Source organism: Hypanus sabinus, chromosome 19, assembly GCF_030144855.1.
Source record: "Hypanus sabinus isolate sHypSab1 chromosome 19, sHypSab1.hap1, whole genome shotgun sequence".
In the NCBI taxonomy this organism is placed as follows: Eukaryota; Metazoa; Chordata; class Chondrichthyes; order Myliobatiformes; family Dasyatidae; genus Hypanus; species Hypanus sabinus.
Genome location: NC_082724.1, coordinates 11,430,679 through 11,450,779, shown reverse-complemented (window position 1 = coordinate 11,450,779; position 20,101 = coordinate 11,430,679). Strand labels below are relative to the sequence as shown.

General features: G+C 43.4%; 1 protein-coding gene across 5 annotated transcripts in view; it reads right to left on the bottom strand.

The window, feature by feature from the left end:
- sema3bl (sema domain, immunoglobulin domain (Ig), short basic domain, secreted, (semaphorin) 3bl) overlaps positions 1 to 20,101 on the bottom strand; it is a 225,326-nt gene that overhangs the window by 121,500 nt on the left and 83,725 nt on the right. Inside the window, exon 1 of one of the 5 annotated variants that reach the window (XM_059944007.1) lies at positions 17,566 to 17,573. The exons of 3 other annotated variants lie outside the window; for them this stretch is intronic. Coding sequence is in view for 1 of the 2 variants with exons in the window: in XM_059944002.1 (XP_059799985.1) it covers positions 10,213 to 10,270 (58 nt within the window). In the remaining variant the exon portion in view is untranslated. Of the gene's footprint in view, positions 1 to 10,212; positions 10,294 to 17,565; positions 17,574 to 20,101 lie in introns of those variants that run through there. One more of the 5 variants, XM_059944002.1, reaches the window with a different exon arrangement.

Sequence of the window (20,101 nt, the reverse complement as noted above, 5' to 3'; positions counted from 1 at the left end):
CCACGTTTTCTTCTCACTACAGAAGCCTTAGGTCCCACACCACCATGTTCTGGAACAACTATTACCCTTCAACCATCAGGCTCCTGAACCAGCATGGATAACTTCACTCACCTCAATCCTTCATTGATTTTGCTATGGCTTTCATTCTATGAATTTATTGAGTATGCCCACAAAAAATGAATCTCAGGGTTGTATAAGGTGACATATATGTACTTTGATAATAAATTTACTTTGAACTTTTGAACTTCAAACTGACTTCACAACCTACAGACTCACTTTCGGGGACTCACGTTCTCAGTATTTGTTGCAATGAATGAGGCGAACCCAAGTGCAGGACACGGGCACAGAGATTTAGTTAGGATTCAGATGTGAGTGGCAAACAGGAGGGAAAGCAGGAGACAGGCAGAATTTATCTTGACTCGAAGCACAGGAAGGAAAAGCAGCAGACAAAACTCTTCTCAGCACGGAGAGACGGAGTGACGCATGCAAACCTCAGTGATGAAGTAAAACTTGGAAGACTTATCTTGACGTGGGGAGACTGAGCTTCACAGGTAAACCTCGGAACTGCAGTAGAACTTAGAAAACTGATCTTGACACGAACAGACTGAGTTTCACAGGTAATTCTCAATACTGGAACAAAGCTTAGAACACACAGTCCTAGCAACACACACAAAACGCTGGTGGAACGCAGCAGGCCAGGCAGCATCTATAGGAAGAAGCACTGTCAAAAGTCCTAAGCGGCCGGGAAATGTTAATTACCACGCAGGCAAAACCAATGATCTGGCATCTAGTGGTTGTAATGCCAGGGTTCTTATGCTGCAGGTCTTGATGGAAACCAGCTGTGCCATCATCAAAGAGAGTTAGCAGCAAATAGGAAATTAACATTCGGAACCATGGCACAATCAAAGGAAATTAGGAGAAAATAGGGAATTAATGATCGGGACCATGACAATTTTTTTTTCTTTTTCTTTTGTACGGTTTGTCTTTTTTTGTACGTTAGTTGTTTCTCAGTCTTTGTTACTTATAATTTTTCCTAAATTCTATTGTCTTTCTTTATTTTCCTGTACATGCCTCAGTGGATGGTGGGTGTCATGGTAACACAGCTGGTAGAACTAGTAGGTTAATGACCCCATGATTCTAAAGTATGGGGCCCTTTACAGTGAGCTTGGAGACTGTATGTTAGCATATGTCTGTCAGATTTCATTGCCAGAGCAAGGAAACCAGATCTTCCGCCATCACGTCCATGCTGACCATCGAGCAGCTATGTCATGACATGGCCATAGATCACGATGTTTGTTTATGTTTGTTTGTCAATACAGCATGCCTCCAGACCCTTCAGCCCAATGAGTCCATATCATGGTGCCCACCCAGCTGGCCCCAATTTCCTGCATTTGGCCCATATCCTTTTAAGCCCCATCACTCCACATACCCGTCCAAGTGATGCAGTTGTGCCTGCTTCAACCATCTTCCCTGGCAGCTCATTCCATATACTCACCACCCTCTGTATGAAAAGGTTGCTCCTCAGGACCCTTCAATTCCCCCCCCCCACCTCAAATGTATGCCCCCGAGATTTTGACTTCCCTCTAAGCTGTGCAGATGTACGTCTGCCCAGTAACTGACATGCTCCCACGCACATAGACTGTGCCACACAGCTGAAAGTTTCTTTTATATAATATTAATGTAATTTTGAAATTATGTTAATATAATCATGAGATTCTCCATAATTATGTGTTAATGAATATAATCATAAACTTTCCAAATAATAAACGTACCACAACTTCTACTTTGAAACATTTCAAAGCTTCAATGTATTTACATAGTCAGTGTTTCGAGTTACAGCACTGTTACAAATTGTAACAATAAACACAGGCTATGAATTTGGAAGCTCAGAGCTAATAAGTCGCCAGCCCACTGAACACCAACAGCGTCTAACTTTAAAAGTTTACAGAATGTGAAAGAGGTTCATTGTTGTACTGTGATGGTCTCTCCAAAGCATGCTCACGGTGTCTTAGGAATGGTGCTGATGCCTGAAGATTAGAAAGGCTGTACCTGGAGCTTTTGTTCGGCGATGGTGTAAGACACTGAGAAGCAAGAACACAGGCCAGATGGGCAGAAGGGATTGTTTCAGTGTTGTAGATAAGGTGTAGTTAATTAACAGGCCTGTAGAAGTTACTTAAAACAAACCCAAAACCACTGACAGACTAAACCAGGAGATCGACACTGAATGACGCGTTTCCAGATTAACGAAGTTCCAAAGTGAAAAAGGTACTCTCAATCCTTTATTATGAAACCAGCAAAGACAAACGATCTTACAGTGATGAAAAACTAACAAAACTAGATTAGAAATATAATGTTCAAATTAGCCATGTATTTAATGAAGTTAGTGATCTAATTAGCATTCCAATAATGTCCCGATTAGTGTAACCAAGCGGACAAACTAAGTTAGCATTATATACATATTTAAGCATACTAATAGCAGTCAACAAACAATATCATTCTCTGAGGTTACCCCTCTCAACTAGACTAAACCATGAATGAAACGAGAATATGTAACTATAGTCATTTGGCTCTTCCTTGTGGTACTGAAGGGATATTAAATGGGGACTCTATCTGATCTCTCAGGTGAATGTATTTCCTTCCATGGTGACATGGGTGTTAGTTATCCATTAATAAAACAGATGATCGAATCTTGAATAGATTAGATGAGCTTTATTTGTCACGTGTGCATTGAAAGGTCGAAATGTGCAGTGAAATGCACTGTTTGCATCAATGACCAGCGCAGTCTGAGGATGTGCTGGGGGCCGTCTGCAAGTGTCACCATGCTTCCAGCAACAACTTAGCAGGCCCACAACTTACCAATCCCAACCTGCACATCTTTGGAACGTGGAAGGAAACTTGAGCACCTTGAGGAAACCCAAGAGCACCTTTCGTATGGTGGTGGACTTGAACCCAGGATGCTGGCACTTTAATGGGGTTATGCTAAGCACCACATTCCTCCAAGAGGACCACAACCTTGTCATAGGGTTTGGAGGCTTGCCTGCCTCGATGACCCAGAGAGCTATGTTGGCTTTGTTCTTTGGCTCGTGGTAGGGTCACCCTTGCCAAACAGGTCAAAGGGTAGAGGCCAGGCTAAGAGTCGTCCACCACTCCTCCAGGTTTGGGGGTTCAGCTCAGGACTAACAACCCTGATTGGCAAAACAAAATAGTTACAGAAGCAGTAGTGAAGATTCCTTCTACATCCAAGTGAGATGGTATTCTTGAGTGTCCGCCCAGGACTTGCATGACTGACAGTGGTGAAAACAAAGGGGAAGCTACTGACACGATGAAGGAAGCCCTGAACACTGTTAGAGATGGAGGACCTTCATTGCTGCCCTAAACACCAGCACTGTAACGGGCAGTAAGTAAATCATTACGCGTGCTAGTAAATCATTAGTAAGTAAAACGTTAGCGTGCTGCCCTGCTTTGCTACATGCCACCCCACTACATTTCTAGAATCTGCTGTACGTAGGGTTCCATGTTTTCTGGGCTATAACCATGCCTACATTATAAATAATGTACAGTATTGTTCAAAAGTCTTAGGCACATGCAAATAAAAATTCTGTAAAGCGAAGATGCTGCCAAAAGTAATGAAGTTATAAGTTCCTGCAGGTCAAGAGCAGTAAACAGTAGAGAACTAAAATCAATACTTGGTGTGACCACCCTTTGCCTTTCAAACTGCATCCAATTCTCTTAGGTACATTGTCGTACAGCTTTATAAGAGAATCGGCTGGTGGGTTGTTCCAAGCATCTTGCAATACTTGCCACAGTTCTTCTGCAGACTGGGCTGTCTTGCTTGCTTCTACCTCTCCAGATAATCCCAGACAGCCGCCGATGACGTTGATATCAGGGCTCTGTGGACATAATTCCAATTGAACCCACATAACAAATCCAGTGTGCCTTAAGACTTTGGCACAGTTTTGTAGATCATTGGCTGTTATGCTCTTTGGAACATTATAAAGTGAAATGCAAAGGTGTATTTTGCATTCATGGATGAGTACAGATTGGGTGAATGTAGGCAGCTTTTTCCCCTGAGGCTTAGGGTAAAAGGTAAAGCACTTAAGGGGAACTTGAGGGGTAACTTCTTCACTCAGAGGATGGAACAAGTTGCCAATGGAAATGGTGGATATGGGTTCAAATGCAGCGTTTAAGAGAAGTTTGGATAAGTACATGGATCAGAGGCAATTGGAGGACAATGGTCCAGGTGCAGCTCAATGCGATTAGGCAGAATAAAAAGGTCAACGCAGACTAGATGGGCTGAAGGACATTTTTCTCAGCTATAGTGCCCTATGATTCTATGTTTTAGAGCAAGGGTGGGCAAACTTTTTGACTTGTGGGCCACAAAGGGTTCTAAAATTTGACAGGGGGGCCGAACCAGGAGCAGATGGACGGAGTGTTTTGGTAATACACCTCATAAGAGAAAATAAAATATCATGGGATACGTAGAAAACATGTGCTTTAATTTCAATTGAAAATGAACAAATGCATTACAACAAAATATCTGTCTTTGAAGTCCCATGGTATTTAGCTATTTATTGAAATGACTTTTAAAACACTGAAAATTAAATGAATAAAATACAGCTTTTTTAATAGTAACAGTTATTATTTTAAAGCACTGAAAATTCTGTTATCCTTCAAGATATTATCATCATCACTCTCCTCCTGACTGTCTTTATTTCAAAAACGGTAGGAGAAGCAGGTCTACTTGTCCTGCTCCTTCTTATTCAATTGTCCCCTGTGCCAAAACTCAACAACGACCAGCACAAAGACAGAACAGTGACAGTGCGCCAGTATGCGGAGCGCGTTATTTGATCTGGAGCGCATTTTTTATTTTGAGAACGTACGTGCACCAGCGCACTACTCATGTCCATCACTTAACAGAAATGACATGTAACATGTAAGGCTTATTGAAAAAAATATTTTCAAATGCATTTTTTACATAACACAACGAAGAAACTTATTTTTAATTTCAGTGGGAACAGTGTCGTTGGTCTCCCTTTTTAGCCAGCGCATCAAAGTCTGGATTTAGTTTTGATGTGGCGATTCTCAGGATGGATCTGAGGTGTTGGTCAGTTAACTTGGATCGGTGGCTGACTTTGTTGATGTTCATGACGCTGAACGCCTGTTCACACAAATAGGTCGAGCTGAACAAAGAGTAAAGCGCAAATGTGGAGTAATACGCTGCACCTCTACAAAGGTCAATGTATATAGAGTGCATCATCTATTGGGAAAACGCCAGAATTGCGGGGAAAAAACGTTAACAAGGTTTATTAATATAATTTCATCAAGTTCTGCGGGCCGGATTAAAAAGCTTAATGGGCCGCATATGGCCCGCGGGCCGTAGTTTGCCCATGCCTGTTTTAGAGACACCAAGTTTGCCTTCCTTTCTAATACACAACATTCACCATCCCTTGTTCCAAATGAACTAACTGCAAACGTTATGGAGCAGACAGGAAGGATTATTCTGCCTAACAATTCCACAATCCTGATGCAGGGTACCAACTTGAAACATCAACAAATCTTTCCCTCTCACAAATGCTGCTCAGCCCACTGAGTTTCTCCAGTGGATTACTGCTAACAATTGCATAGAAACACAGAAAACCTACAGCACAATACAGGCCCTTCAGCCCACAAAGTTGTGCCAAACATGTCCCTAACTTAGAAATTACTAGGCTTACCTATAGCCCTCTAATTTTCTAAGCTCCATGTACCCATCCAAAAGTCTCTTAAAAGACCGTATCGTATCTGCCTCCACCACCATTGCCGGCAGCCCATTCCACACACTCACCACTCTCTGAGTAAAAACTTACCCCTGACATCTCCTCTGACCCTACTCCCCAGCACCTTAAACCTGTGTCCTCTTGTGGCAACCATTTCAGCCCTGGGGAAAAGCCTCTGACCATCCACAAGACCAATGCCTCTCATCATCTTATACACCTCTATCAGGTCACCTCTCATCCTCCATCGCTCCAAATGTCTTGCCTGATGAACTGATGCTCTCGAGACCACAGGGGAGTGATTTTCCACTCTTCTCTTTTTGAACGTTTTGCACCACTCCCCTCTGCCAGCTGTCATCTCTGACCTAAACTAAAATTAAGGCTTCCCTTATATCTTTTTCCAAATATAGTATGAAATTCGAGAAACTGCCCTCTGGAAAGATATCAGGTTGACCACCTGCTAGATGGATTTTCAAAGAAATGAGGCAACTTAATCCAAACATAAGATAACAACCTCCACATCCATTGCTAGAGCTCTGGGCCCTATTCCTTTTTTTGCCATGATACTAGAGTCTTGCATTCATTCCCACCCTCAGACCCCGGAGGCTTAGACTCATGTTACAACTCAGTCCTAAGGATACCCAACCCTTTCAGTGCCTTGTCACTCACCATTTCATTTATTTGCTTGCTCGTTATGTGCCTTGTTGAATGGCACAGATGATCACGTTCCTTCTGTGCCAGTAATTGCTCTTGGCAAATTTTTCTGCAGAAGTGGTTTGCCTTCTTCCGAGTAGTGCCTTTGCAAGACAGGTGACTGCAGTCATTATCGATACCCTTCAAGGGGCATAGTCTCATGATTCGGGGGAGTAGATTTAGGATGGCGATGAGGAGGAACTGCTTTTCCCAGAGAGTGGTGAATCTGTGGAACTCTCTGCCCAATGAAGCAGTGGGGGCTACATCAGTGAATATATTTAAGACAAGGTTGAATAGATTTTTGCATAGTAGTGGAACTGAGGGTTATGGGGGAAATGGCAGGTAGGTGGAGATGAGTCTATGGCCAGATCAGTAAATTCTTATTGAACGGTGGAACAGGCTCGATAGGCCAGATGGCCACCTCCTGCTCCTATTTCTTATGTTCTTATGTTCCTATGTTCAGAGATTGCCTGCCTGTCATCAGTGGTTGCATAACCAAGAATTGTGATATTCACCAGCTGCTCATATAAACATCCACCACGGCTTCACATGACCCTGATCGGTGGGAGAGGGGGCACTAGGTACCTGCTACATCTTGCCCAAGGGTGACCTGCAGGCTAGCAGAGGGAAGGAGTACCTTTGGTAGAGACCCTGCCACCATCATCTATCAACCCAAATTTGAACATTCAGCTCTGCAGTGTGGGATTTGATGCAAGGCTGTTGAAGCAGAGTAAGGAAGCCAATCTGAAAGCACTTTAGTGAGATTACACTTGGAGAACTGTGCCTTGGTCTGGCCTCCATGACAAAGGTACACCACTGTTGCCTTGGATACGGTGCAATGAATTTCACAGATTCAGTTATTTATCTCAGGTTATGTACAGACGGAGCCAGCATGACAATGGAGCAGTAGGATTAAACATCTTTACTGAGTCATGAGAGTCACCACGCTCTGGCTAAAGAAATTGTTCCTCATCCCTTTTCTAATGGGATGTCCCTCTATTCTGAGGGTCTGCCCTCTGGTCCTAGACTCCCCCACTATAGGAAACATCCTCTCCGCATCCACTCTATCTGTGTCCTCTGGTCCTAGACTCTCCCACTATAGGAAACATCCTCTCCGCAACCACTCTATCTGTGTCCTCTGGTCCTAGACTCCCCCACTATAGGAAACATCCTCTCCGCATCCACTCTATCTGTGTCCTCTGGTCCTAGACTCCCCCACTATAGGAAACATCCTCTCCACAACCACTCTATCTAGGACGTTCAATAGCCGACAGGTTTCAATGAGCTCCCCCCCTCCATTCTTTTAATTACTTGTGACTACAGGCCCAGAGCACCTAACACTTCACATACGTTAACCTTTCATTCCCAGGATCTCATGAACCTCATCTGGACTCTCTCCAATGCCACCACACCCTTTCCCCAATTAGGGCCCCAAAACTGCCCACAATATAAGTGCAGTCTGACCAATGCCTCATAAAGCCTTAGCATTACATGATGATGAAGAAGCTGGAATATGTTTGCAAGTTAGCATAGATGGAATGACACTGTACTTTACACTTGTCCTTAGTCCTTGTGGAACAAACAGTAAAGGAAGATTGAAATTATTGAATCACAAGTTAGGTTTATTAATGGACAAGGCGCTCCGCAAGGCTGCATGCTCAGCCTGCTGCTGTTCACACTGCCAGTGCATGACTGTCGCAGATTCAGCTTAATCCACGTCATGAAGTGTGTAGATGACACAGCAGTGGTTGGCCTCATCAACAACGCTGACGAGACGGAGTACAGAGAGGAAGTGGAGGGACTGGTGGATTGGTGTGAAAAGAACAGTATAGGTCTGAATGTGGAGAAGACTAAGGAAATCACCGTGGACTTCAGGAAGTTGCAGATGAACCCTTCCCCTCTGAAAATACATGGCTCGTCTGTAGAGAGAGCTAAGTGCGCCAAATTCCCGGGAGTTCACATCACAAATGACCCCACCTGGTCCCTTAACATTACCTCCCTGACCAAGAAGGTATAGCAGGGCACTTCCTAAGAAGTTTGAGGCAAGCAAGGGTCCCCACCCCCATCTTAACTGCATTTTATAGGAGCTCCACTGAGAGTGTCCTGACAAGTTGCATCTCCATCTGGTATGGGAGCAATTGAGCATCTGACCAGAAGTCCCTACAAAGGACTGTGAGAACTGCTGAGGGGATAATAGGGGTCTGTCTCTCTACCATCCATCGGGAATGTTTATCAGGAGCACTCCATATGCAAGGTCCTTAGTTTTATTAAGGATCCCACCCATCCATCCAGCATCTTCTTCGACTTTCTATCATCAGGCAGGAGACTCCAATGCATAAAAAGAAGAACGGTCAGGATGGGAAACAGCTTCTTCCCTCAGGCCATTAGGCTTCTGAACTCCCTGCCGCATCACATTTGAGGTATTACTGGTTAATCTGTTCCTTACCTTACAATATTTAATTTATGCACTTTAGTTCGTTATTTATGATTGATTCATCTGTAGACTTTATCCTTACATTCCTAAGTTATTGTGCTGTGTGTGTTGTGTATACGACTGTGTCTTACACCCTGAATCAAACAACCTTTGTCTCCTTTCTATATGCATTACATGATTATATACAGTACATGTCTATAGTTAATGACAATAAACTTGACTTCTGTTTTAATTTGGAGAGACACTTGACTGCAGATGATGGAATCGGGAGCAACACACAGTCTGCTGGAAGAACTGAACAGGTCAGGCATCATCGAATAGAGGAAAGAAACTGTCGACTCTTCCAAGTTGAAACCCTTCTACTTTTTTTTGAATGGTCTAGTTCTCCTCCTATGTTTTATGGTCACTGAGTCTAACTCCTAAAACTCCCTCCTCAACAGCGTTTTTTACAGGGCCTTAAGGGCACATCGAGATGGCCAAAAAAAAATGTTGGCCTTGCCACTGGCATTTGCATCCTGTGCACGAATGAATGAATAAAGAAAGGAAGTTACAAAAGGAATTTTATACTTTGAAATCCAAATTTTATGCCTTGGAATTTCACACATGAGGAAGTGGTTTGGCAATGCTTTACCAACTGATTGCAACGAGAAAATGCCTTTGGCTTAAGATATTCTTTCCTGTCTTAATTATTTATAACTATAGTTCCGACACCATTAGAAAAATAAAATAGCTTTGTGACAGAAAGTTGTTAATCAAAATGCATACATCTGTAAGATGAAAGGATTAATAGGGGTGCCCATTGAACTAAGCACAGGAATTTCTGTTGTCCAGATGTTAATTGATAGTTTACTGAAGTTGTGTAATTAGAATATATAAAAAGCTTCCTTACAATAAAAGTTCTGGTTCTGTGGTTAGCACTCTCAGCTCTGAGGTGGAAGTTGGCCAGTTTAAGTCCTGTTCCAGAGATCGAGCCTGGCACTCCCAGTGAGAGAATGCTTCACTGTCTGAGTCATAGGGCACAGAAACAGGTCCCTCAGCCCATCTCGTGCACACCAAATTGTAAATCTGCCTCCTGTCATCGACCTGCAGCAAGACAATAGCCCTCCATACCCCTGCCAAGCATGTACTTATCCAAACTTCTCAGATCAGCTTTGGCAACAAAGCTCCTCTCCTGCTTTTAGACTTCACCTATCACTTGCCAGGTATTAACCCCCACCCTCCCTTTCCCTCACACCTCTTTACACAGACAGTCTGCCCTATAACTTTCAATAAGGATGAAGGGTCTTGACCTGAACTTTGACTGTCCATTTCCCTCCACAGATACTGTCTGACCTGCTGAGTTCCTCCAGCGGCTCCAAGTTCCAGCAGCTGTGGTCTGTTGTGTCTCCATTCAGATAGGAATCTGCCTTCCTGTCCTTCCCACCAAAGTGAATACTGTACCTCACGTTCATCCACGCCCTACTGCATCGGCCATGCATTCATCTGGAGAGCCGCAACTCAAGGAAGTGACTCACCATCAACTTTGCAAGGGCATTTAGAGTTGGGCATTAAATGTTTGTCTTCACCGATGAGGTAAGAGAGTTAAAGATTAGCTTTATTTGTCGTATGTACATTGAACATTAAAAGTGTACAGTGGAAGATGTCATTTTGTGTCGATGATGACAACAGTTCAAGGATGTACTGGGAGCCACCCACACATGTTACCATGTTGCCAGCATCAACATAGCACAACTACAGCTCATCAACGCTGTGGACAAAGTCACTGGAGAGACACTGAAGCTAGTGGATACAGAAATGTTTATCCAACAAAACAAGCAGCCTTTCGAGACACACTTAGAAGAAGAGGCTGCCTGACCCAATATTACATGACATTTTTATATGGTGAAAATCAAAGGTAACAGCAGGAAAATTCTCTAGTTACAACGCATCTACAATGCTTTCTTTGAATTACACATATGTTTTCACACACCTCTTTCTTCACACCCACTCTCCTGACACCCAAGATGAATCTCTCTCTCTCTCTCTCCCTCTCCCTGTCCCTCTCTCTCTCTCTCTCCCTCTCCCTGTCCCTCTCTCTCCCTCCCTCTCTCCCTCCTTCCCCCCCACCCCCCTCTCATGCATATGCAGACATCCAGGGAATGGATGTTTCCTGGTTTGCAATCAACTCCAATCTGCAGCTCCTGGAAGATTATTATTCAGAGCTGCATTTTAAATTCAATTTACAATTCACATTCAAGTTTTGAAGATTGGTTGCTGTTGAAATTAATTTTTGCTACATATCCTAATGCCAGATTATGCCCTAACAACACTAACCATACGCCTTTGGAACGTTGGAGGAAACCAGAGCACTGAGAGGAAACCCACAGAGTCACAGGGAGAACATACAAACTCTTTACAGACAGCAACGTGAATTGAACCCTGACCAGTGACAGCAGGCACCGTGAAGCGACTGTGCAAACCACTAGTCCACCCACATCCTAAAAGATGAACAAACTTTTAAAACTGATTATTGGCTTATTATCAAATTAATGTTTGCAGAAGCTTGCTGTGTGTACAATTACAACAAAACTCTGTAGCTGTAATGTGTGCTTGGACATCATCAGTTTATGGATGACACCAAATAAATGGGTGTTTTTCTTTCACAGAGTGAAAAACTTTGTGAAAACAACTTCATTTTGAAAACTGGTAACATCACCACTGTTAGTGAAGTGATTCAGATTGGGAATGGGTGTGGACGTATTGTGGAAAGTGTTGAAACTGGTATAGAGGCTCCAATGCATAGGATCACACGAGGTTGTAGAATCAGCCAGCTACAATTACGGCCACAACACTCCTCACCATTGAGCCATCTTCAAGAGACGGTGCCTCAAGAAGGCTACGTATACTGCTAAAAGGAACCACACCATTTGTTACTACTGTCGGAGGAGAGAGGAGGTACAGGAGCCTGTAGACTCACACTCAATGATTCCGGAGCAGCTTCCTCTCCACCATCTCCCTCTAAGTGGTTCTGTTCACCATCTAAGCGGTTCTGTTCACTATCAGAGAACGTATTCAACATACAACCTGAAATACTTGTCTTCACGGACATCCGCGAGAAACAGAACCCCAAAAGAATGAGTAACAGAGAAACATCAGAACCCTCTCCCCACTCCCCCGCACAAGCAGCAGCAAACATCAACATAACAACCTCCCCCCTTCCAACCCCACCGACCCATTTCAGCAAAAAGCGTCAATAGCCTTGGAACTTTTTTCTTTTAGAAAAAGTTATTCCTTTTTTGCACTATTTATGAATTTGCCATGTACTGCTGCTGCAAGACGATGATTTTTTTTATCATATCACTCAGTAATAATAAATCTGATCTTGATTCTAGTTCTGAGACTCCAAAAGCTGGTTACAGAGCGAGTGAGGGAACAATGAAAGAGAGGATGGGAATTTAAAAGTCGAGGCATTGTCAGACTGGGAGCCAGAGAAGACGGGTGATGTGAATCGGATTTGATGCAGGAAACAGAAGTTTACATGGCAAATATTCCAGCAAGTAACACTATTTTATTTTGACAAATGGAGTTCACACAGCAGAGGAAAGAGCTTATCTATCGGTATTATATGGTTTCAACAATGGGTCTGTGACTAAAACAATGACTGTCACTTCTAACAGCTAATTTCTCTCCTTTATTAATGGACCATTTCAGCTCCAGTTGCTTACAATGCCATCACAACCCTTTGTTCCAGTTGTCAAGATCAACGCACTATTTATAGATATATTTAGCAAGGCACATTACAAATAACTGAAGTGCATTGGGTGTGGATTTCCTTGGCCAATTTCTTTGGACTCTTGCATTCTGGAAATTCCTTGTGATGAGATCGGTTGAGCAGTCAGGGTTAAGTGAGTAACTTACTGGAATATTTCAGGATCAGGTTTGTTATCACGAACATAAGAGTTTACACAAAGAGTGGTGAGTGAGTGGAACACCCTGCCAGGGGTAGTGGTAGAGGCAGATACTTCAGGGGCATTTAAGAAACTCTTTGATAGGTACGTGGATGATTGAAAAATGGAGGGCTATGTAGGAGGGATGGGTTAGATTGATCTTAGAGTGGGTTTAAAGGTCGGCACAACATTGTGGGCTGAAGTACTGTATTGTGTTGTGGTGTTCTATCTCTGTCCAAATTTGACTTAATGGAGAGATGTAAGAATCCCAGTATGGTTGTGGTAGGACACAGGACAGGAATTTACAACAATTCCCCTCAGGGCACCTTCACCTGGCAAGGAGGAGTCCGTCACCACCATTGAGCTCTTTGAGAGGGAGTGCTGCTACAGAAAGAAGCATCAATCACCAATGACCACAACATCCAGGCCATGCTGTCTTCTCATCGGGAAGGAGGCACAGGAGCCTTAGCTCCCACACCACCAGGTCCAGGAACAGTTACTGCCCTGGAACTATCTTGCTCCTGAACCAGCGTGGATATCTTCACTCACCTCAACACTGAACTGATTCCACAACCTATGGACTCACTTTCAAGGGTTCTACAACTCACGTTTATTTGTCAAATATTATTTATTTTATTTATAGTGTGGAACAGGCCCTGCAGGCCTGACAAGCCACACCACCCAACAATTCACTTATTTAACACTAGCTTCATCACAGAAAATTCACAATGACCAAGTTTCCTACTGACCCGTATAGCTTTGGATTGTGGGTGGAAACCACAGCACCCAGATGAAACCCGCGCTGTCATCGGGTAGAATGTACAAATGCCTTATAGAACTGAACGCTGATGCCTTGGGCTGTAATAGTGTCACACCAACCACTATCCTACCATTTACTTATTTATTTTCTAGTGCAGTTTGTCTTCTTTTGCACATTGGTTGTATGTCAGTCTTTGTGAGTAGCTTTTCATTCATTTTATTGTGTTTCTTTGTTCTAGTAAGAACGCCTGAAAGAAAATCAGAATCAGAATCACACAAAATGCTGGTGGAACACAGCAGGCCAGGCAGCATCTATAAGGAGAAGCACTGTCGACGTTTCGGGCCGAGACCCTTCGTTAAGACCCTAGTCCCCTGACGAAGGGTCTCGGCCCAAAACATCGACAGTGCTTCTCCCTATAGATGCTGCCTGACCTGCTGTGTTCCACCAGCATTTTGTGTGTGTTGTTTGAATTTCCAGCATCTGCAGATTTTCTCGTGTTTGCTATCAGAATCATAATCAGGTTTGTTATCACCGGCATGTGTCGTGAGATTTGTTAACTTAGCAGCAGCAGTTCAATGCAGTACATGATAACATAAAAAGAAAAAAAGTAAATCATTATGTATATAAAATAGTTAAATTAAGAGCAGTGCAAAACAGAAATAATATATAGGTAGGTTTCACAGGTTCCATGTCTATTTAGGAATTGGATAGCAGAGGGGAAGAAGCTGTTCCTGAATTGCTGAGTGTGTGCCTTCAGGCTTCTGTACCTCCTCCCTAATGGTAACAGTGAGAAGAGGACAAGTCTTGGGTAACGGGAGTTCTTAATAATGAACGCTGACTTTCTGATGCACCGCTCCTTGGACATTGTGGAGGCTAGTACCCATGATGGAGCTGATGAACTTTACAACTTTCTGTAGCTTTTCTCGGTCCTGTGCAGTAGCCCCACCCCCCACCCCATAACAGACAGTGATACAGCCTGTCAGAATGCTCTCCATGGTACATTCATAGACGGTTTTGAGTGTTTTACAGCAGGTGACAAACCAGATCTCTTAAGAGGGAACTGTGAATAAAACTAATCTTTTATCTGAACACTACCACCTCATTTGTCTTTTGCACTCCGCATTTATTTTTGCAACTTAAAGCAGTTTTTCTATCTTGCCCCATACTCAGCCAGAAAGCAACAAATCTCATGACATATGTCAATGATAGTAAACCCGATCCTGCTTCAGACTGAATTCTTGCATTCTGATGCTAAGGAAGGGGGTAGAGAAGAGTTTAGCTGAAGATCAAAAGAGAAGTTGGACAGACTAGCTGATAATGACTATCTCTATAGTAACTGCAGTCACCTCATACTTTAAGAGGTCATACTTTAAGTACTGAGCTGTGAAGTCACTATGGTTCGGTCGAGTGACACTGAACAACAACTACAAGTACTGTTGCTGGAGTCTTCAGAATGTTCCTGCTAACAGAGAGAGAACAGAAAGGGAGTCGGCTCTCTCTCAAACACAGTAAGAGTAGATCACCAGAGACACAAAATCAACCTGTTTTACAAAATCCCTGGGCCATACTTTTGCACATAGTTAGTCCCACTGTGTCGTAGACATAAACACAAAAGATTCTGCAGATGCTGGAAATCCAGAACAGTGCTAAAAAAAATGCTGGAGAAACTCAGCAGGTCAGGCAGCACTGATGGAAAAGAGTAAGCAGTCAACGTTTTGGCCCGAGACCATTCATCAGGAGTCCTGACTGCTGTTGGCTCTTTATTCCGGTCCATAGATTCTACCTGACCTGCTGCACTCCCACAGCATTTTGTGTGTTGTAAACTCAGGTGGGTGCAGGAAACGATGCAGTACCTGTTGTGGTGTTGGACTGTTAGCCTGGATGTGCAGACATTCCATGGGAGGGGCTGGAGCCCAGGAGCACTTCGATACCAAGGCAGGAGTCACAACATCAGAGAAGTGAGATCTTCGGCCCAAGTGGTCCACACCAACCAAAATGCCCATCCAAGTTAGTCCCATTTGCCTACAAACTGGTCCTTATCCCTCTACTCTAAACCAGAGGTTACCAATCTACGTTCACGGACCCCTTGCTTAATGGTATTGGTCCATGGCATAAAAACGTTTTGGAATCCCTGCTCTAAACCTTCCCCATCTAAGTCCCTGTCCAATTACCTTTTACATATTATTATATTCCTCTGGCAGCTCATTCCACATATCCACCACTCTCCTGGTAAAAAAAAAAGTTGTCCCTCAAATTTCTATTATATCTTATATATATCCCCATGCCTTCTTGATTCCCCAACCCTAGGTAAAAGCAGAAGTTCATTCACTCTGCCTGTACACTCATCACTAAACTACAACTGAGTGGTAAAAAAAGAAAGCATAAAAATTTCACTGGGCAGGTGTGATACCAGGCCAATTCCATTTTACACTATTGTACCCAGTAACAAGGAGATGCCACCGACTAAAAGGGGGAAATGTATGTGAAGTTCATGGTGCAGGTGGGACAAAGACTGAGGAGTGAAGACTTGGGAGCTTGCTACACAGGGAGTTGCCAGGAAGATTGGAGCAATCAAGCACATAAGACCATAAGATATAGGAGCAGAGTTAGGCCATTTGGCCCATTGAGTCTACTCCACCATTTCATCATGGCTGATCCAATTTTCCTCTCAGCACCAATCTCCTGCCTTCTCCCCGTATCCCTTCATGCCCTGACCAGTCACGGATCTACCAACCTCTGCCTCAGATATACATAAAGACTCGGCCTCCTCAGTTTACTGTGGCAAAGACCTCCACCGATTCACCACTCTCTGCTGAAAGCAATTCCTCTTCACCTCTGTTCTAAAAGGACACCCCTCTATTCTGAAGCTGTGTCTTCTGGTCGATCAAACCCCAATCAACCCACTTTCTTTTCTATTCTATATTTTACATATATCACAATCAAATTACAAAATATGCTAAGCCCTGGAATGTATTCTACAGCCTATCATTGTATTACATTATCGGCATGCCCTACACTGATAGGAAAATATTAATATGCTATTCGTACTGGGTAAGGAAAAGGAAGCAAGGATTAATGTTGGATATATTGGAAATGAATAGACGGATGAGAGATACTAACTTCTAGGGATTTCTATGCCTTGACCTCAGGAAGTAGTTAAACTTCACTGCTATAACAAATAGCGAGGCAGGGCCAACTCCTGCCCAGAGAGGAAGCAATCCATTCTCTAATTATGACCAGCACAACAGAAGGAGAGAATCCCTGAGGTACATTATGTGGGATAATATTGCATATTAAACAATTCAGTCACTCTTAGTACTGCATCCAGCCCAGAACTCAATCAATTCCTCTGATCTTGGAGTTTGCGAGCTAATGATTTGGACTTCCTGGAAGTGTCTTAAACTTTTAGAGGGAGAGAGAGGGTGGGTGGGGTAGTGGGGAGAGAGAGAGAGTAAAGTACAGAGAGAGGGAGAGAGAAAAAGAGATAAAAGAAGGGAGAGGGGAAGAGAGAAAGAGATGGAGGGAAAGAGAGAGGGAGAAAGAGAAAAAGATGGTAGGGAGTGAGGGAGTATGTTATGTGGGATAATGTTGGTTTAATATGTAATACTATTCCACATAATATACCTCAGGGATTCTCTTCTGTTGTACGTCATAATTAGAAAGTAATGGTAGGAGGGAGAGAGGGATGGAGATGGAGGGAGAGAGTGGATGCGGGTTCAACTATAACACTTAAAAGTCTGGATGAGTACATGGACGGGAGGAGTTTTGATGCAGGCAGATGGGATTAAGCAGAAGATCAGGTTAACACAGACTAGATGGGCCGAAGGAATTGTTTCCCTGCTTTAGTGCTCTTAACGTTATGAAGTGAAACTTCTTTCCTGATTCTTCTCACTTTCCCCCAATCTTGGAATACCAAATTAATGAAGTTACCGCCACTGAACCAATCAGCCTCACTTGTCACTTGACACAATTGCCCTGGCATCAGCAAATCAAACTTACCACACGCGTCCCCTTAGTTGACAGGGAAGCCATCCTGAGTGCCAAGCTTTTCCCAGCATGCAGTTTGTTCATCGCCATGGCAAACTGTCGTCCTGTCTGGAAGCTGCTTAAAGCAATGCTGAGCATCCCTGCCGCTGGGAGGTTGTTCAGCCTCAGCATTCCATGAATAGCTTTAATTTATGAACTTTAATGGGCCAAACTCAAACCATGCAGTTGCTTAAAGATTGTAATCTATCATGGTTTAGGGTGTCCTCCAAATCCCTCATCTGGATCAATGGATCTAGGCTGTCACTGCACATATGGAAGCTAGTGAACCGTGAAATTAGTGTGGATATAAATTCTGTTTTATGATAAGGATCACAAATTTTAATTTAGATTTAACTTCAAAGGTGCACAAGATTGAGTTCAGCTGCAGGAAGGTTGCTGTGTGGTTAAGCAGATCAGGTGTTCAGGTCCCTGAGGACTCAACAACAGGAGTCAGCAAACTGCAGAAGGGAGGCTTGTAGTGAAGCACTGCTATGTACCAACTTGCTGAAAAAGTAGATTAGTTTTATTTGGCACATGTACAACAAAACATCAAAAAATGCAGTGTTTTATGTCAATGACCAAAGCAGTCCAAAAATATGTTGCCATGCTTCCAATGCCCACAACTTATTAAACCTAACCCATTTGCCTTGATTGCACATCAGTATAAGTCCATAGTGGCTTCATTGCTCCACAGGGCCCACATATTGGGCTACAATGGACTTAGTTTCTTTTATTCAAATTGTGTTCTTTCTTGTATGAATGTGGGAAGAAACTGGAGTACCTACAGGGAGAACATACAAACTCCTTACAGACAGTCGCAGGAATCAAACTCCGATCTTCCGATCACTGGTGGCATAAAGTGATTGCACTAACTGATACACAACCATGCCATTCTTCTGCCCTTCAACCCCTCAGTTCTTGAACAGACCTGCACAACCCTAATCGTTACTTTGCGCAGCAACACAATCACCACTTTATACACAGAGCAGTACAGCACCTAACAGGCCCCTCGGCCCACGGTGTTATGCCAACCTTCTAACCTAATCTAGCATAGAACAACAAAGCAAAGGTAGTGGATGATTGAAGAAAACAAGGTGAGGAAGAACACCCAACTGTCCAGAGGGGAGTTGATGGGTTAGATGTTTTCTGTGGAGACTGTGACCTAAATTCAGCATCTTAGACCACTTGGCTATCCCAACAATGATCAACACAGACCTTGGTGAGACTGAAAACCCTATAACCTGTTTTCCATAGATGCTACTCAGTCTGCTGAGCTCCTCCAGCATTTTCTGTGTGAAACTTTGAATGACCAGATCGCACATCAGTATAAATCTAAACTACTTTCTTCACAGAATGCACTTAATTTTATTTTATTCTAGTTGTGTTTTTTTCTTGTATAAATTGTTTAATGTATGTTTTTTCTTGCGAATACGATTCCTCTGATGTTATATGTCTGTGACACTGCTCTGCGTGTTTCATTGTGCGTGTGACAATAATCTTGGGTTTTATTTATTTAACAATACAGTGCACAGTAGGCCTTCCTGGCCCATCGATCCACGCCACCACAGCAACCCCTGAAAAGCCTGATTAATGCTAACCTTAATTGTGGGATAATTTACAGTGACCGATTAACCTACCTGGTTTGTCTTTGGACTGTGGGAGGAAACCGGAGCACCCGGAGAAAACCCACGCATTGAAGCACTGGCAATTGTTCCATTCACAATACAAGTTATCACTTTCAGTCAAACACTGAGTGCAGCTTCATTAAAGAATTTTGATCACTGATTTACTGGGATTGAGATTTGTAAAGGTACACAAGGAGCTGATTCAGCTGATCACCAGTCCTCGTGGAGGGGTCAGCGGTGGAAAGGGTGAGCAGCTTCACATTCCTTGCTGTCAAGATCTCAGAGAATTTTACCTAGGCCCGACATTTTGATTCTATCACAAAGAAGGCACACCAGCAATTATACTTCACGAGGAGCTTGAGGAGGTTTGGTATGTCACTAGAGACTCCCAATTTCCACAGATGTACCATGGAGAGTATTCTGACAGGTTTTATCAGAGCCTGGATCATTAGAGGACAGATCCAGTGCACAGGATTGTAAGGGGCTTCAGAGGGGTGGAGACGCAGTCAGCTCCATCGCGAGCACAGCCCTCCCCACCACTGAGGAATTTTCCAACGGTGGTGCCTCAAGAACTTGGCATCCATCATAATAGACAAAAGGTGCAGGAGTAGGCCCTTCGGCCCTTCGAGCCAGCACCACCATTCACCATGATCATGGCTGATCATCCACAATCAGTACCCCTTTCCTGACTTTTCCATATATCCCCTGACTCAGCTATCTTTAAGAGCTCTATCTAACTCTTTCTTGAAAGCATCCAGAGAATTGGCCTCCACTGCCTTCTGAGGCAGAGCATTCCACAGATCCACAACTCTCTGGGTGAAAAAGTTTCTCCTCAACTTGGTTCTAAATGGCCTACCCTTTATTCTTAAACTGTGGCCTCCGGT